This window comes from Arctopsyche grandis, chromosome 11, assembly GCF_051622035.1.
Source record: "Arctopsyche grandis isolate Sample6627 chromosome 11, ASM5162203v2, whole genome shotgun sequence".
In the NCBI taxonomy this organism is placed as follows: Eukaryota; Metazoa; Arthropoda; class Insecta; order Trichoptera; family Hydropsychidae; genus Arctopsyche; species Arctopsyche grandis.
The window spans coordinates 25,915,296-25,934,547 of NC_135365.1; the positions used below are offsets into that span (position 1 = coordinate 25,915,296).

A 19,252-nucleotide genomic window follows, 5' to 3' on the forward strand; every position below is an offset into this window, starting at 1 on the left:
TAAAAATTAGGGAATGAAATTTAATTTATATTTTGTGACCGATTACAGAGATATTGGAAAAGTTTAGTCTACTTTAGTCAAAAGAAAAGCCTTCTTTAATTATTTAAATTCCAACAGTACGATGACTACCGAAGAAAGTTCTCAAAAGCTTGCGACATTAAAATTTGAATTGGAAGAAAGATTGCATTATTTCGTAAAGCAATTCGTTTTTGAAATCGAAAGTATATTAAATTTTCATTACGAAATTTTAGAAGGTATTACTAAAAAGTCCGGATCAATTCCGGGAGCAGCAGAATGTGCATTGGGCGTAATTGCGAAGATTTATATGTTTCCGGGGGCGGATAAACTAACCAAGCTTATTCTCAAACCATTAGAAAAACCCTTTGAATTGTTGGAAAAAAATAAATCATTACAATATCATGAAATGGTGTACTACTATCGCCAGCAAAAAACTGAAGGAAGACGTTCGTTTGTGGATATTGGAATTGATGTTTTTACAGCCTTTGAATATCAATTAAATGGCATCACTTCCAAGAGAGGACCTCAAAAGGGAATTCAAAGAGTGGCCAGGGATGCAGCCGACCGATTTTTGAACCGATTTAAAAGCGAAGGAGAAAACAAGAAAATAAGTAAAATGCAGATAGTGTTGAATACCGTCAAACAAACATTTAAGCCGCAATTTCCTGCTACAAAATTCGACTATAAAATGAATGCACAAAAAGTAGTAGAGGGCAAATCAAAGTCAAAATCGGTTTTTATCCCGCATAAAGTTTGGAAGTCTGGATTTGATATTGGATACAAATGTAAAGTAACTCACGACTGCCAAAGGGTATATGATTGGAACACGACGAATCTTTTTGAGCAAATCGGAATTGTAGAAAAAGCTAAAAATGGAGAAGATTTTGTTTTGCATAGTCGTCATCAATCTAATTGTAAAGAATACGGGTATCGGCGTCTTTTTCCAGGTGAGGAATTAGATACTGTTGAATACAAACGTGCTGAAAACTGCGAAAATTCTTGCTTGCTCCCAAAATATTCAAACGATATAGACTACAAATCACAACATGATAAAATATTTGAATTAATCGAAGAAGATGATGAAGTAGCAATTCAGAAGAAAATGCTTAAATTAACTCTTCAAGCAGAAACAAAATTGAATGAATTAAAAAAAGAAATAGGAATTCATCAGTCGGAGGGGATGGAAATATTAAAATGCCAATTGATGGATATTATGAAGCGGCATGAAAATCTTCTTAAAAAATTTCACGATTCAGCACAAAAGGATCGCGATGACAAACATGAAAAACTAATGAAGAAAATTGAAACGATTGAATGTAAAAGAAAAGAAAGCGAAAGAGTTTTATTTCGCTTGAAGAATCCAACAACATTGTTTCAAGGAAGGAAAAAAGAATTAACAGAATTACACGATGCATTGATAAATGGAAATAAAACCAGTGTGATTTCGCAGGCAGTCTCCGTCGTTGGATTGGGTGGAATAGGGAAGACGGAATTAGCAAATAAATACATACAAGATTACGGGATAGATTATCACAATATCATATTCATCAATGCCGAAAAGAAGGAAACAATATCGGAATCATTTTATACATTAGCAAAAAAACTTGAAATTTCAGTGGTTTTGAATGACAAGCAAGATGTCATAAATAGACAACGTGATATAGAATATGTTATCGAAGACATTTACGAATATTTCAACAAAAATGGGGAAACGCTGGTGGTTTTTGATAACACTGAAAATTATGCAGATATAGAAAAATTCATATTCAACGGTTCTTCTGAAAATAAGATACATACATTGATCACATCTCGACATCAAAATTGGGTTATCGGAGAAAAAGGCGAAATTAAAGTGATTCTCTTGAATGAATTTACCGAAGAAGAAGCCATGAGTTTTTTAAAAACAACGTTGTCAGATGAAAATGAAGGCGATTTGAAATCGTTAAGTGATTTGTTACTTAGATTTCCACTAGCGCTTAAACAATCAGTTGGCTACATTCATTATCAAAACAAAATGCAGAGAGAAAGAAAAAATGGCATAAGATTTAGCGTCAAACATTACGTTGATATTTATAAGGAACAGTGGAAAGAACTACTCCACAAAGGGAATTGTGTAGTAGTCGACGATTTGTACAAAGAAACGATAGCAACGACGTGGAGAATCACATTGCAGAAAATAGAAACAATTGGTGAATGTGGACAATTGGCTTCATCGGTATTAAAAATCATGGCGTATCTGGCGCCGGATGAGATCGACATCGAAGATATATTTTTAAAATTAGAAAGAAACTACGAAAAATTGTACGATGCTTTTCGCCTGCTTCGTGATTACAGTATGATTGATTTCGTTAATGGAGTAGCAAATGTGCATCGGCTTGTACAGCAGGCTATTCAAATAAACTTAGATGAGAAGAAAGAAGAAACTGAAGTTCTGAGACAAGCGCTGAAGCTTTTAGAAAAGTGTGAAACTGAGAGGCACATTGTGAGTGTTTGGGAATATTCATCAAAGCATCCTCAAATTGTAAAACGTTTTTATAATAATGCCATATATGGTAAATGGAGTGAAACGCCTATTCACTTATTAGCATCTAATCGAAATGATGTAACTGCTATCGCTGAAATATTTAAATGCGTCAGTGGTTGCATCAAATGCAAAGATAATTTCAATGATTCTCCTTTGCACAATGCGTGTAGACAAGGCAATATAAATGTAGTTGAGTTTTTGGTCAAAAATGGAGCTGATGTAAATTGTAAAAGTACTTCGAAACAAACACCGTTACATTTGGCTGCAATGAGAGGCTATGAAAAAGTGGTAAAATATTTGATAGAAAACAGGGCAACAATGGAAAAAGGTAAGTCGAATGATTATCCAATAGATGTGGCTGTATTTCACGGTAATATTAGCATTGTCGAGATTCTGATACCAAACAACAACGATAAGTATTTGATTCACGCTCGTTTTAACAATGAAATACGGAAAGAAGATATTGATGAATGTAAGAATATAATTCAAAGTTTAGAAGAAACGCATCCCGATTGGTTGGAGTCGATGTTTAAAGATAACAATTCTCTCCGTGTGGCTGTGAAATATTCAAACGTAAGCATGTTAGAATACCTCATCAAATACAGAATAAGCATAAATGCGTGCGATGATTGGAAGAAAACGTTATTAGTCGTTGCTGCTGAAAATAAAAAAATGGAAGCACTGAAACTGTTACTGAAATTGGGAGCCGACCCAAATGCAAAGAACATTGATGGCAATTCGGTGTTGCATTTTCTCGCCCAAGTAGATGCTGTGGAGGAATTCGAATTGGTACTGACCAAAGGGGTTGATCTCAATATTCGAGGTTGGAATGATTGGACACCGATTCATTGGGCTGCACACCATGGAAGTGTTAATATTCTGCAAATGCTTTTCGATAAGGGTGTGGACATAAATATCACTACTAAAGACGGGTGCACACCACTAATCCATGCTGCCTCGGAGAATAAATCGGAAACACTGAAACTGTTACTGAAATTGGGAGCCAACCCAAATGCAAAGAACATTAATGGCAATTCGGTGTTGCATTTTCTCGCCCAAGTAGATGCTGTGGAGGAATTCGATTTGCTACTGACCAAAGGGGTTGATCTGAATATTCGAGACAATAATGATTGGACACCGATTCATTGGGCTGCACGGCATGGAAGTGTTAATATTCTGCAACTGCTTCTCGATAAAGGTGTCGACATTAATATGATTACTAAAAACGGTGACTCACCACTTCTTTTGGCAGCTTGTAATGGTAAATTCAACGCAATAAAATGTCTACTTACGAATGGCGCTAACCAAAAAATCGTCAATAAATACGGCCAAACTCTTCTCCACAAGGCAGCTTACAGATGTGACGTCGATGCCTTTAAATATATCATGGAATTGGGCTGTGATCTCACAATTGTTGATAAAATCGGTAATTCTTTATTACACTTGGCTGTCCATGGAAGAAACGAAGACATGATCATGTTTTTGATTGAATTGGGAATCGATCCGAACATTGCTGATAAGGAACATGGTTGGACACCACTTCATGATATTTCCTATAGTCGTCGAAATGTCACTAAACGTATCGTTGAATTATTAATTAACCTGGGCGCTAATCCCAACTCATTAAGCAAATGCAATCAAACTCCCCTTCACTTCGCATCTACAGGAAATAATCATATTGCAGCGACTGTATTGATAGAAAATGGCGCTGAAATCAACTCCTGCATTAATATTGGTCGATCTGCTTTACACTACGCATCTGCAAAATGCAATTCGAAAATGATTGAATTTCTCCTGGAAAAAGGTGCCGCGGCTAACGTGATTGATTCGAAAGATCGATCTCCATTACACCATGTTTCAAGAAATGGTAAATTTGAAGATGTGAAACTGTTTCTGAAACACGGTGCCGATCCCTGCAAATTGGATAAGGCAGGCCACACACTGCTTCATCTGGCCGCCGTTCACTTTCGATACCGCGCCGTAGATCATCTCATTCGCAATGTCGAGGGCATTGACGTGAATGCCCGAGACGTCAACGGCAAAACCCCTCTACATTTGGCAGCTGAGTGTGGAAGAGTTTCCATCGTGGGTCTCTTCGTCCGCCGAGGAACCGATGTAAGGGCCACGGACAAAGACGGCAACACGCCTTTAGACGTGGCAACCAAGCTTAATCGGACCAAAGTCGTGGACTTCTTCAATTCATTGAAAGGTGAGAATATATTATATATTTATGGGTTTCATTTTAATATTGAGTATAAACTATTTGTTTAACTTTCCTTTTTTTATAGATAGATCTTATGTGACTAAAGACTCAAATTTGGAGACAACATTTATCGACGTATGCATTGGTGTAGTTTTTATTGGATTTAGTGTCTTGTCTTTTTACATTATTTTTAAACTTGTTTTTTCTTAGAAATAAAATCTACTATATAAAACACTAATGTTTGTGTCGTCGTGTGTATTCGTCGTTGTTTGTGTGGTCGTAGTTACGTGGTCAACCATCGGTCGTTGGTTGTGTCCGTCGTTGGGTGGAAATAACACGTTCGATTTATTTTTTTTTCGATTCAAAGGATTCACCCGCAGTGGGTGCATCCAGATGTGGCCCCGCCGAAGGGGGCGCAGCCCCCATGGGGCCCCTGTCAGGGGCGTCACAAGGGGCGCAGTCCCATAGGGCCTCTGTCGGGGGCGCAGCCCATAATAAAATAAATAAAAATATGTTGGATAAAAAAGATGATGGATAAAAAAGATGATAATCTAGACGAGTACCTATGCGATTAATTCAGAGGATATGCCAGCTTTGAAGATGAACGAGAATGGATTTGATGATAAGCCGCAAGCAACTGTAGACCACGTCTTGTCTATATTTGACGGACAGTTAGATCTTGAATCGAATTATACTGGTTTTCTTGAATTATTACGTAATTTTTTTTGATATTTAAAACTTACCTTAAATTTAAAGCCTTCGAATCTTAATTTTGTTTAATTGTTTCAGTTCATTCTGGAGAAGAGAAAATGACGCCAATGTATTATATAATGATTATTTCACCGTATTCAAACCAGGACCTAATGCATCAGCTTCTTCATATGATGATCTCCTACAAACGATTATTATGGTACGTTTGTATACTTATACTTAGCTTTTGCGAAAATCTTTTAAATAAAATAGTTTTAACTTATATTATACTTTCAGGTAATTGTCGGAGTATTGATTATCCTCACAATATTATTCATCATACTCTGCGCTGAAAACGGTCACAGTTGTAGGAAGGCACGGCAGCACGTTTCTGAAATGCATACTTTGCAACACACACTGCGGTAAGTGCAATGGTATTGTTGCGTGGACGTGAAGATGGGGCTTCCAGAATCGGAGAGAAAGACGCAGGAGTGTTGTGGAAGTCGTTTGTTCGTCCGCTCTCCAGGTCAGAATGGTTTCCAGGCCGAGAGCGCCCCATATTTATACCCGTTGGGCACAACACACATACATAAACTATTGGTCGATGAGTGAGACGATCCCATTGGCCATTGCATACGGCTCAATCATTCGGCGAGGACATTTTGGCGCGAACGAGAGATCAGGTGATTAGAGCTCGTAAACCATCGGTCCACAAGCGCCACCCACCTAATGTCTACGTTACAGTATTTTAGCTCACTGATTATTTGAATAAATTTCCTTGAATTCAGCCTTAAAACATTCCGCAGCCAATTTAATTGAATTGCATTCAAAATTCTATCACTTTCAGAAATATTTATGAAGGTTTGAACTCGTCTCACATAGTCCACCTGAAATGCATCCCATATCTAAAGAAAACCTTCTAGCAGCATAAACAGACCGACAAGTCGAGTCTGGCTACGGCTTTCAACAAGAGATCGAAGTAAAATACTAAAATTACATACATATGTATGTTGCATGAAGTATTTACGTCCAATTTTGATGCTAACTATGTAAATCCATTTTAGATTTTGCCGGATTTTTTCTCCGATCGGACTATGGACGCTTCAGAAGCTAAGGAAAACCAGGTTAAAATCTTTATCCGGACATCAAAGCTTACAATCAAACGAGGGTGAAATTGACTCAAATTGATTCCGTTGTTGGTAGTGATTATATCAACGCCGATATACATATGTAGTTATGGGATATAAGGTATGTTGGCTAACCAATTGTAACGGCCTTAACAGCAAGTGTAATACATACATATGTATGTTTAATTTAAAATATTTATATGGAAAATTGACTGTTTTGTACACTTTTCAGCGAGCGAATGCAGCAATGGCTCGGCAAGCGGTACATTCGAAGAAAAAATAGTTGTGGAAGGATTTTGTAGCTTCCGAACATTCGTATGCAATTATTTAATTTATGATCTATGTACATATGTATGTATGTTTTACACATTAGATCTTGATTAAGAAATCCGAAATTAAAAGAAAAAAATTAAATGAAACTATAATTACTATTCCATTGCTTCCATTCCAGAACCTATTAACTAAATTTGTTGATTTGGAAAAAGTCCGTACGATTCCATTAAATTCCTTATGATTAAGGAAGTAATTATGTATCTGAATATTAAAAAATGATATGATATGAATTAAATGATTTCAATTGATGACAAAATAAATTAATTAAAGTAATGACGAAATTATTAATTAAATATAATTAACAAATTAATTTAATGACAATAGGGTAGATGCCGATACACGTCTATGAATTTATAAAACGTATGATGTATCATTTTTATTTTTAGCATTAAAGCTTATCACATTGTAACAACATATGGGGCAAATAAAAATATATTGGGCAAATAAAAATAGCTTATCTCAGTCAGTGTTTTCGATAAGGTGTACGATTAGTCGTTAGTCACATCCAATTTTAATTATTATAAAAATAATGTAATTCGTAAAAGACGTTAATGATAAACTTAGTGCGAATACATTGTGAAGAAGGCACATTTTTTATATGAAACCTTTTGAAATAATTCGTGTTATTTACTATACATCAATAGAGATTATTATAAATAATATAAATACCCATTACTTGACAGGTATTTATTATATAGAAGATTATTAGAAAAAATATAAATAGCCATGACAGGTTGGCCAAAGTTTTTACTACCTAAACTAATATCTAGTAGAAGTTGTTTATCCTATCTGTAGATTATTGTTTGTTAAATTTGCCCAACTTCGGGTAAAGATTGTATAGGATAATAATGGTGTATGTATTTTGATTTGACAATGTCGTGAATTAACTTTTTCGAACACTTGCATGCTAGAATTGTATAGTAATAGTTGTTTGACCTCTTATTGTGTATTTATATGCCAATCTATCTATACTCATATGTACATACACGATAACGTCAATTTTTATATTTATAAATACATATATGTATGTATATGTGTACGTATTATTCTATAATTATGTATATATTATTTATTTGAAGATTTTTTATTATCATATTATTTAAACGTCATTGTAAACTAAATATATTTGTTTAATAAATCTATTGTATTTGGATGCGTCGTTTTTCTAGAATACCTTTTCTTTTCAGATAATAATTAATAAGAATCTTAGCCCTTTGACTGACAATCTACGATCTGATGTAATCAGTAAAGAGCGGACCAACTTTGCGCCGTTCATTGTCCATTGTTCGTCGTGCTTTGTTCATTTTTATGATGAACCTTTTTTATGCTCTCTAGCTTTGTAGTTTGCCCTGTTTCCTGGAAAAAGCACGCTTCTGGTCCTACCTCTAATAATCAGAAGACCAAAGGGGATGAGGGCCCGCCCTTCAGAACATTAACACACAGGGCCGGTCCTAGGTTATTTAGCGCCCCAGTCAAAAACCTAAATTTGCGCCCCCCTATATGTACATTTTTTTTAATCTTTCGCTTCACTAAAGATATACCAAGAAATTTCAGCGAAATTTATAAAATTATTATCTTCATATATTGTATTTTATGTTACAATTTCAAACATAAATAAATACAACTATTTTTGTAATGTTTTTAAAGCTTTTTGGAAGAATTAAAGATTATTTTTATATAAATTTTGCCATTCAATTATACTAAATACCTGATCATCATTTGAGAAGTCATTTACAAATGTAGAAAAATAGTAATAATTAAATAAAAATCTGCCTTGAATAAAAATTTTGCTTCCTAGCCTTTAAATTAAAATCATTTAAATCTTTTAAAAGTAGTTGATACGTGAAGTTGTTGAGCTATTTCGTTTTCAATTATTGATAATATAGCTAATGAATTTAAACGCTCGTTCGATAAAGTTTACCTGAAACAGGTCTTAATAAGTTTAAGTTTGCTAAAACTACGTTCACATGACGCAACTGTTACCGGAAGGGTTAATAAAAATTCTTAAAGCTATCCATAACTTTGTTAAAACATTTTGTAGCTGGTTAATTTTTATAAAATTTATAACTTTTATTGGAGTATTTATACCTTCGGATATCAAATTGCTAATTATTTGAATTTCTTCGTGTAAATCATTATCATTTTTAACGCAATTATCTCCATCTTTAAGAATTACTTCTAATTTTATGTACTTCAAGTGATTGATTTCGGGAATATTTTTTAAATCAAACAAGAATCCTAAAGTTTTTTGAAAATCGTCAGTTTGTTGAAAGCGGTCTTTAAGAAAGCTATTACATTACATATCTGAAATCATATTAAATACTTTGTTTTTAAAGTTTTCTTCTGGATTATTGATACTTTAGTCTACACATTCATAATCAAACATTCGTTTTTTTTTATACGAGTTCTTTTCTCCGTAAAGATTAGTTCTACATCCAATATTTTTGCTTATTCTATTCCCTCACATTTGGCATTTTCAAATCCGTACGATTAAATATTCTGTGCATGATTTTAACAGTGATATTACTGATTCTAAATCCATTCTTCTCGACTGCATTGATATGTTAAATACATTTATGTGTTTCAAAATATTATAGCAAGTTATGAGTAAAAAATCACAAAGCTGTTGTGTGAAAATCATAAATCCGTGAATACGTACGAGTTGTTCTACGTACGGTCTAGCTGCTAGACTTTAGCACGATGTGTTCCGGGACTTTGAAAACATCGAGACTTCGGAATCTCTAGTACATCTTAGCCATAGTGACGACTTGGAGCTAACCTGTAAAGTCACTATGGCAAATTTGTAAATAAATAAAATGTGTATACGGTAAAGTTTCAACGAAAGAGCGACCAATTGAACAATGTTGGAAACTACCGGTTGACTGCAAAGTATGCTTTACGCTTTATATTCATACATTAAAATTTCAAAGTTTTTCTCGAAACTTAATCTAAAGTCATTTCTAGATTGATTTCATTTTATAAATACAAAATATAAAAAATACAAATAAAAATGGACGCGATATATGTTTGTGGGTATGTATGTGGCGGCTGCATCGACAAATATGGAGATTTCAAAAAACAAATTTTAGAATACCATGTGTATATGTTATGCATAGGGATGTGACATGACGACCGATCGTGTCGAGACGCGGGGTAGCGGGGAAGTTGGAGGAAGTGTAGCGTCTCTCATGTGCTCAGATATTGAGCGAGTTGAAGCGGACACACATCCACGAAGGCACACACACATTCATTCATCAGTTCGACACGGGTAAACGGGGAGGGTTTAATGAACGCTCGACTTTTTATATTAATACGCGCGCATGCCTATAAATTACCTCACACTATAATTATATATAACATAACTTTCTGTTAATTCGTGTATCAATTCCTTTCCGAAACCACCCGTTAAAGTCAACCGGCACAACACTAGTTATTTATATACAAGTAAATTACTAGGATCTGTAGGAATCTAGCACAACTTGTGCTATTACGAATCGAAGCCTGTGATCTCATACATTTCTCACCAATCATCGTCACTCCTGTACAAACATGCATAACTCAAGGGCAACGTCCCCTTCGACCATTCCAGAAGAAAGAGTTCGTCGCTTGATCGTAAAACGAACGATACCCAACAGTGATGTCATCAGGAAACTGTAACACGTATCCTAAAAAGTCGTGTACGCGTGGCACACGACCCCATTCTCAAACGACGTCCTGGCGCTGACCCCATAGCTATAAAACACGCGCCTCGAAAACAGGTCAACACGTGTCCCCAAGACACGTGTCCTGAAAACGAAGACAAAGCATCTGCACACTGCACGCTTCAAGCCAGAACGTATACAAAGCGAAGCACCAGCTCCCAACACCAGAGTGAACCTCTGGAGTTCAACCAGCTCACTTCTCCGAAGCTCAACCTCTTCGTACATACAATAACCATTGTAACAATTGAACAAAAATAAACGATCGTCTTACAAACACAGCCGGTGTTTTCTTAGACCGGGACACGGTCAACACACCTGTCCCGCGTACTAAAGATCAAATGGCCAACAACTGCAGCGTTTTCCCTATTCGAATTTCATATTTCGAATTATCGAGGAGTTTAATATTTCTTAAATTCCTAGAATAACTACCACTCTATCAGTATTGTGGATGGGCATCAACGATTTTAACATGCCATATTTCCATTAATATTGGTAAAATTCTTGTCGAACACTTTGAGTTGACATATGGGTCGCGGTCACGTTCACGTTGGCAGCCGTGTGGTTCAAACGTTTGGCATTCGACGGTTGCGGTTGCGGTTGCGCTTGTCATTGAATGGCCGTTGCGACTGCTTTCTACGTAAGTCTACTTCTATTCATCATTAATATAACGAATTCATTCAATAACGAGTTCTGTTGACGGGTTACTCTTATTCAAATTTATCATTACAAAGCGTCAGCAATCAATATTACCCATTAATGATCGATTGTGTGATTGTCCTATTCAAATTTAACTTAACAAATGTTCGGTTTGGCCGGAAGAAAATTATATTTTTGACCATATCTCGTTTAAGATTATATTCTTGTTAAAAAATGGAGATTTCCCTTTTTTATAAGTAAATAAATTCATTTCAGAAAAATGCAACCAGAAAAATTTCGGCGGCGCTCTTCAATTTTAAAACCACCCAAAGCAAGAAATCCACTATCGGATCTGGATGCGGAACAAAATGATGCAGAGAATGATGGAACTACGTTTGATAAAAATAAACGAGTCAGCTTTTCGAGTAAAAAAGGAGTCGCGTAAGATTATTTTATATATAAACCGAAAATATATAAAAAATAATAAATAAATTTTGAGGGTATCGTATAGTTAATTAATTTTCACGATGTTTTAAAAGTTAAACCCAAGCTCGGCACACTTGACTTGGCTTTACATGGTTGCTTTATAGTTGCTCTGTATACATACTACATTCAAATACACAATTGAAGAAAAATAATATGCCTGTAAATAATTAATATAACTATTTACTGCTGTGAAGGACTAGAAAAAGCAAGGCAAAACTGCAAGAGTTGGATCAATTTTATAAACCGGGTCATTTCACAACAATGGATGGGGCCAATTAAATAAAATTGTAATACAATGACACCAATCGATGTCAAATTAAAATATTATCATCATATAAAGCATCATCGAGGTCACAAAAGGTTAAATATTTCAATTCACAGGCTCTTCACAATGACCGATCATGGAAATACAATTTGGCACAATTTTTACGAAGAACCAAACAAGCCGGATGTTTCCGATACTAGTGATGTAGCCGAGTCTCTCATTCAAAAGCTGGAAGCATCCATCAATCAACAGAGAGTGTCTCAAGGCGAGCAAAATGCCGCTGAGGATATGGAAGACGATGATCGGTGCGTGAACATCAGCGCTATGATAAACAGTCTGACGAAAATCAACAGCGAAAATGTTCCCGATGCGTCTTGTTTCAACATAACGAATCCTTTCCTATCCGACCGTACCGAGGCTCTCATCAATTTTCAAATAAAAAAAGACGCTCCGTTCAATTTGACGGATGGAGAGAATAAATTGGAGAAACTTGTAACTAAACAGTCGCCTAAAAGTGACGTGTGCGACGACAGCGACATGTCCATCGCGCAAACTATTTCAATCCCCGTTCAAATCATGACGAATGAATCCACAAAGCAAAAACCCATCGTGGCGAATACTTTTGTTTATCCCGATGTAAGAGATAAAAAAGAAACATGGATGCACGATAAAGAAAATATACAAATTCCGATGTACACGAAGGAATTCAACGATGTTGAAAACGACATGAATGCTTACAACGATCGTTACGCTAGAAACGATATCCAACAAGACTATGAAAACAGCTCGAATGAAAACAGCATTGCATCGACTCGAAACGTAATGCAAAAGAGCTGCGATCTATCAATAACTTCCGCGCTCTCGCAAATGATCAACGATATAGAATGTAAGCAAAACAAAAATGCAAGAAACGATGTGCCAAAAATAAAGAGGACCTCTACAGTTCCAAGTCATAATGCAAATAATGCGGGAAGATCTTCTAAATGTGACATATCTATAATGACTGCAATTTCACAAATGATACATGATATCGAAGATAAACAAAAGAAAAATTCTGACGATCATTATCATGTTCAAAACATTCTGGAAAATTCTCACAATTCAATTGAATTTAATTTAGATGACACCAAAAATCCTATTAAAGATAGAATACAAACAGAGCCGATACATTCAAAAGAAACAGAGATAAATATGTCTATGACGTGCACGACGTCTGCTTCTAGACCAACTGATGCAGATCTTGAAATTCGTTCCAAAAATAAAAGAAGGACCACAATAGTTTTCAATCCGGAAGATGTAGATTGTAATATGTCCATGACATGTGTAGCTCCGGCTACTGTAGCTAATCCTGATAGCTGTAGCAAAGATAAAAGAAGAACTATAGTCTTTGGTTCGGAGGAACTAGACGGAGATATGTCTATAACATGTGGTATACCAAATTTAGATATGGAAGTATTGAATAAGGAAAATTTTACCATTCAAGACGACAACACTAAAAACAGGAAACAAACTGTAATTTTTGATTCAAATACACCAGATGGTAACATGTCGATAACATGTAGTATACCTAATTCAGATATAGAAGTATTACATAAAGAAAATGTTGTCGTTCAAGACGATAACATCAAAAATAGAAGAAGAACTATAGTTTTTGATTCAAGAGCACCGGATGGTAATATGACATCTTGTATACCGACTTTAGAAATGGAGCTATTGAATAAAGAAAATATTGTCTTTGAAGATAATAATACTAATAATAAAAGGAGAACTGTTGTCTTTGATGCAAAACAAACAGATGGTAATATGTCTATAACATGCATACTTCCGAATGTTGAATTGAATAAATCAAACGGGCAACATTTAGTTGAGTCACATGATTGCAACAAGAGTAGGAAGCCGACATCATTAAATTCTGATTGTTTGACACCTATTTCCAATTCTGCTACTTCTGTTAGTGGTAAAAGAATGGCTGATGAAAAACAACTAGAAGGCAATATGTCGATGACTTCTGTAGTACCCATTTTTGATTCAACGAAATTAATTAAGGAACCGGTAGTCAATTTTAATAATTATGAAAAAGGCAAAAGGACGACCATAGTTTTTGATGCAAAGGCACTAGATGGAAATATGTCCATTACAACCTGCATACCCACATTGAACCAGAATTATTGGACAAGGAAAATATTGTCAGCCAAAATAATAACAAGGACGGAAGAAGAACTGTTGTTTTTGATTCAAAGGCACCGAATGACAATATGTCAATGATATCTTGTATTACGATGGTAACATATTGCTGTGTTCTTAATGCAGGTACAGTTTTATCATCGAGGCTATCGCTGTAGTTATTTGAAATTTTCCGTCCTCACTTGACAACAATATAACGCCTAAAGCCACTTCTATTATTATAGTATTTCTCTGCATAGGATACGATAATGCAGAGTCGTATATTATAGCACAAGATCCAATTCTGTCAACGATAGCCGATTTTTAGAGAATGATTTCAAACCACGAAATCAGCACTATCCTCATGTTGAGTGAGGTGAGATAGTCAGCGATGTTTTCGAACGAGTCAGAGTCGGAATCTGAGTCGCGATCTTATAGTAAAATGCATTTTTATTTTTAACCAACAGTTGGGCGAAGGATAGTGTCCTCGATATTGGGACGACGATGAAATCTAGTACGATCATATCAACGTCACTTACCTACTTACTAAATCCTGTCCGTATTATACTAGACGAGAGTTCCAAGTCACCAATACGAAGGTATATTTCAAGATTCAAGTTTGACAGTCCTATTTATTACAGTATTTCTTAAATGCCGATTTGTATTCATTAGAATCAAGATAGAATTAGAGTCACTCAACTGCATTACCACGGCTGGCCGACCGTCAGCGGACAGGTCCCAGAAGTTACCAGAGGGTTGATAGAACTGGTCGGACAGAGTGGAGTGACCATGTCTTCGAGTACGCCGATTTTAGTTCACTGCAGGTACGCAATCGATGTTGCAAAATCCTACGGGATTGATTAATTAAATGTGTAAATTAATGTGTGCTTTTTTCACAGCCAAGGTACGGATCGCTCGTCGATGTTTGTCGCTTTGAGTATTCTAACGATCCAACTCCGCACAGAAAAACGGGTCGACGTATCGACAGTGACGAGGAAACTCCGGTGTCAGAGGATGGGTTGTTTGGACACGTTTGTGAGTCTTGTTTCAAGTCAATGTGTAAAAAAATACGTAGTAAAAAATACAAATTTTCATTTTTCTCGTATGATTTCAGTTGCAATACGAGTTTCTTCATCGGGCCATTGTGAACTATGCAGAGTTGCATAACTTGCTCAGTGATAGTTAAGTGTCAAAAAGACTTGTGTGATCTTTTATAATACATTTATATATGTATGTATATTATTATGAACACTTTTTCAGCAAATTGATTATCGATTTTTATGAAAATCCTAACGTATATTTTCATTTAGTATTATCGTTGCATGACGAGACACGTTTTCATCGGGATTTTTATCAAAGGCATATTGTATGTATGTTTTCATTGCCATATTTTACTATAATATATCGGGCTTAAAAAGTGTGTTCAATACCACCTATCTGATTGAGGTTATTCACGACGATATGAAACCTTTTGAACTAATTAGTGTTTTTTTACTATACATTTATAGGAGATTATTACTTAGATATTAAGAAATAAGAATTACAATTAATTTTCTATAAAAAATGAATATTTGAAAAATATAAATACGCATTATTTGACAGGTTGACCGTTTCTGTTGTACATATGTAATATGTACAACAGAAACGGTCGCTCCTTTTCTTTTCGGTCAAAATATTATTATTTTCTTTTGAATATCCACTTCTAATTCAATATGTATGTAGATATAAAGAAAATATGTGTAGTGCGTTCAGAGATTCGGAGCATAATTTGAGTGTCAATATAATACTCTTATCGAATAAGCATCCGTGGCAATATCCGGTTTATTTAATTTTGCACCGAAAACTATCTGTATCGAAATCTGCATTCGAATTTTTCTGCGTTTCGCATCTGAACAGACTCTAGTTTGTCTCAAACGTAGCGTTATTCTTGTATTATTGTAATAAATAAATATTTCGTTACCACCGAATAGAGTGTTGCATTTATAGAATTGTTTTTGTTTTTATATCCGGTTAGTTCGTACAATAGACATGTGTATTAGATCCGAACCACGTATCAGATTCTGTGTTACGATAATTACATTTTCTCTCAAATGTAACATCTAGTAGAAGTTGTTTATCCTCCGTGTAGATTATCGTTTGTAAAATTTGCACAAGTTGGGGTTTCTAATTAGTATTTTGCGTTGAAATCATTAAACAATTGTAAATGATAATAATGATGTATGTATTTTTCGGTTTAACAATGTCGTGAATTATCTTTTTCGAAGACCTGCATGCTAGGATTGTATAGTAATTATTTTTTGATCTCTAATTGTGTATTTAGATGCAAATCTATCTATATACATATATACATACACGATAATGACAATTTTTATATTTATAAATGCATATATGTATATGTGTACGTGTTATTCTATAGTTATATATTATTTATTTGAGGAATTTTTATTATTATATTATTTAAACGTCATTGTAAACAAAATATTTGTATAATAAATCTATTGTATTTGGATGCGTCTTTTTTTTAGAATATGGTTTTCTTTCAGAGTTATTGTCATATTGTTTTTGTTCATTGTCATATGTATTTGTTATTTTTGCGTAGGGTGGGTTCAGGATTCAAATGAAAGGCCAAAGTCGCTTCACAACATTTATTCAACACGTAAAGTGGGATTCAGGAGGTCCACACGTAACCACCGCTCTCTCCAGAATACTTGATCCACCGTGAGTACCTCCTTATAAAGGACAAGTTGCCCAGCATAGCATCCCCGATTTGATGGCGTGTCTTTTGTCTCGGCATGTAGGTCTACCCTGGCGAGTCGCACGCACTCACCCCAGTTCTGAGAACTCTAGCGTATCCTTTGTTTGGGCACTAACACAGTCCCATTAGCCTAAACTGGGTTTTCTATTGTTCACCCTAGAATGCACTTAGACAGTGGATAATCTCTCCCACGTTCCCACGCTACATTATTGTTGTGGATTTGATTGATTAAAATCCTTTGATGACTTTACGAATTCGTTCTATATCTTTTAAAATAGTGGAGATCGTTAAATGAGACAATTGCAACACTAGAACACAATATTGTTTCAACACTTCAGGTTTAATTTCCATCACATTTCTCTTTTTTTACCGGTCATTATAGGCACAATTAATCAATTATTATCTCACAAAATATCTGATGACATCAGAAGAACAAAGGGGATGAGACATGTATTTATTTATTTATTAAAAATATGGTTTAGTTACAATTAGTGTTGTAAGTCGAGAATATTCTCTAAAAGATTATTCGCCGAGAATTTTCTTTTTTCTTGTTTATAAAACATCTCTAGATGGTTTATTAGCATTTTATATGATTCTAGGATATTTTCAGAACCTCATATGAGTAATAGGACTTTCTAGAATGTCTGAGAGCATTTTAACCCATTTGAACCCACGCGGTCAGTTATGAACTTACATGATGTATGCCAGCGCGGTCGTTCACGGCATTTTACACTTTTGCGTCGTTAAATAAAGGGATCACTCAGGCCGGTCGTAAAACCTTTCGTTACGCTTGGTTTGATGTTGGTGATGAATTTTTAGAAAGTCACACGAAATTAAATCAGTTCCTTTTGGAGTTTTGAGGAACAACATCGAGCGCTTTTCGACTTGCAGATATGTCGAAGAGAAAACATACGTAAGTTTTTTATTTTTACATATTTTTTATTTATCTTTATGTTTCTAATACAGTAGGACTTATTGTATAATATAAATAAGAGAAATTGCGTTTACATATCTCATATTCCTGAAAAAAAAAATCAAAGTCGACGGAGTCGTATATGACCCCATGGGATAATGACACATACTTTTTTCCAGAGAATGCAACTTTACCACTACAGAGATACTGGAAGAAATTGATAATTGGGATGAGTCTCAAATTCCGGATTCCATATACATACATATTACCACCCCTGGGAACTGATATTCGGTTAAAGAAAATAGTAGGGTGGAAATCAATTAACCATTTAGTATAAATATGTATAATAAATATATGGGTGGGGTTGATCAAATGGATAACCATATTTCTAACTATAACATAAGTATTAGAGGGAAAAAATGGTACATGCCTATTCTGTTTTGGAACATCGATGTAGCTGTGTATAACGCTTGGATTCTTAGCAAATGTTTTGGTTGTAAACTTGTTAAATAAGGATTTATCAGACAGGTAACAGAGACGTTGTGCAAGTGTTATGGTCAAAAACGAAAACAATTGGTCCCATTCAGACCCGGCAAAGTTAATCAAAATCAAAAGGAAGTTGGAAGACATTTGATATTGGTCAAACAGAAAGGGCCGGGTCGCACCGCTCGACTCGCGAACAACTCGGTTGGCGCGACGTGTCGTTCTGAAAATGCAAAATGACCGATCCCATACACATTGTATGGGGTCACATTTCATCGGACCGGACCCTGCAACATGTCGGTCTCTCAGGTAATAATGCCCAACGACGGTTGATATCAGTTGACAGAGTTGGGTCTGGTCGCATGGATTTAATGACCTTAACGATCGACATGCCGGACCCATCAAAAAAAACTCCATACAAAAAAAACACCAACAACCGCACGTGCAATCTACGACATGCCTCTATTGTATGAATGATCAATCTATGAGATAATTTCTCAATGAATTGCTCAATATGAGGTAATTGAACTTAAATTTGATTCAGATATCATATCAGATATCAGATATCATTGCACGTAATAAGTTTGTTAAATCTATCGAGTACAATAAACATTAATTTGAAATAACAACAACATAATAATGGAATTTGCCGGAGATCGAGGAAGAAGAGACGAAATACAATTAGTTAGAGAAAATTAAAAAAAAAAATGTGGTCTACAAATTATGTGGATAATGTAAATAACAGTGTCCTTGTGTATTTAACAATAGACAGCGGTTTCTTTCGGAGGACTTTCGACATGTGCAACACTTGCATAGAGCTGCTGTAATAAATCTTCTGAACAAGGATTTCTTAACGGGTCCTGTACTGTATCGTCTTTACACATTGTATCATATTGAAATCTCTAATATATTGTTACGTACGCCGCGGATTGAGCGAATTGCACTTAGACCAACG

At 35.2% G+C, this 19,252-nt stretch overlaps 2 protein-coding genes and 1 long non-coding RNA gene across 5 annotated transcripts in view; all 3 read left to right on the top strand.

Annotated features, from left to right (window-relative positions):
- LOC143919419 (uncharacterized) overlaps positions 1 to 5,460 on the top strand; it is a 36,041-nt gene extending 30,581 nt beyond the window's left edge. The window contains exons 12-13 of the mRNA XM_077441729.1: positions 49 to 4,751; positions 4,831 to 5,460. Coding sequence (XP_077297855.1) covers positions 122 to 4,751; positions 4,831 to 4,955 — 4,755 coding nt within the window. The 5' untranslated portion in view covers positions 49 to 121 and the 3' untranslated portion in view covers positions 4,956 to 5,460. The remainder of the gene's footprint in view (positions 1 to 48; positions 4,752 to 4,830) is intronic.
- LOC143919420 (uncharacterized) lies at positions 4,831 to 8,047 on the top strand. 3 transcript variants are annotated; one of them, XR_013261240.1, is made up of 6 exons: positions 4,831 to 5,460; positions 5,535 to 5,655; positions 5,733 to 6,118; positions 6,283 to 6,414; positions 6,500 to 6,683; positions 6,795 to 8,047. It is a non-coding gene; the product is annotated as an uncharacterized LOC143919420 (long non-coding RNA). The 3 variants fall into 3 exon arrangements; XR_013261241.1 differs by having other exon boundaries at positions 5,733 to 5,857; XR_013261239.1 differs by having other exon boundaries at positions 5,733 to 6,414.
- Positions 8,048 to 14,650: 6,603 nt separating this feature from the next.
- Positions 14,651 to 15,704, top strand: LOC143918618 (tyrosine-protein phosphatase 69D-like). Its single transcript, XM_077440558.1, has 5 exons — positions 14,651 to 14,676; positions 14,718 to 14,745; positions 14,819 to 14,970; positions 15,046 to 15,181; positions 15,261 to 15,704. The coding sequence occupies exons 1-5, from the start codon at positions 14,651 to 14,653 to the stop codon at positions 15,330 to 15,332; spliced, it is 414 nt and encodes a 137-aa protein (XP_077296684.1). The 3' UTR covers positions 15,333 to 15,704.
- The last annotated feature ends 3,548 nt before the right edge of the window (positions 15,705 to 19,252 follow it).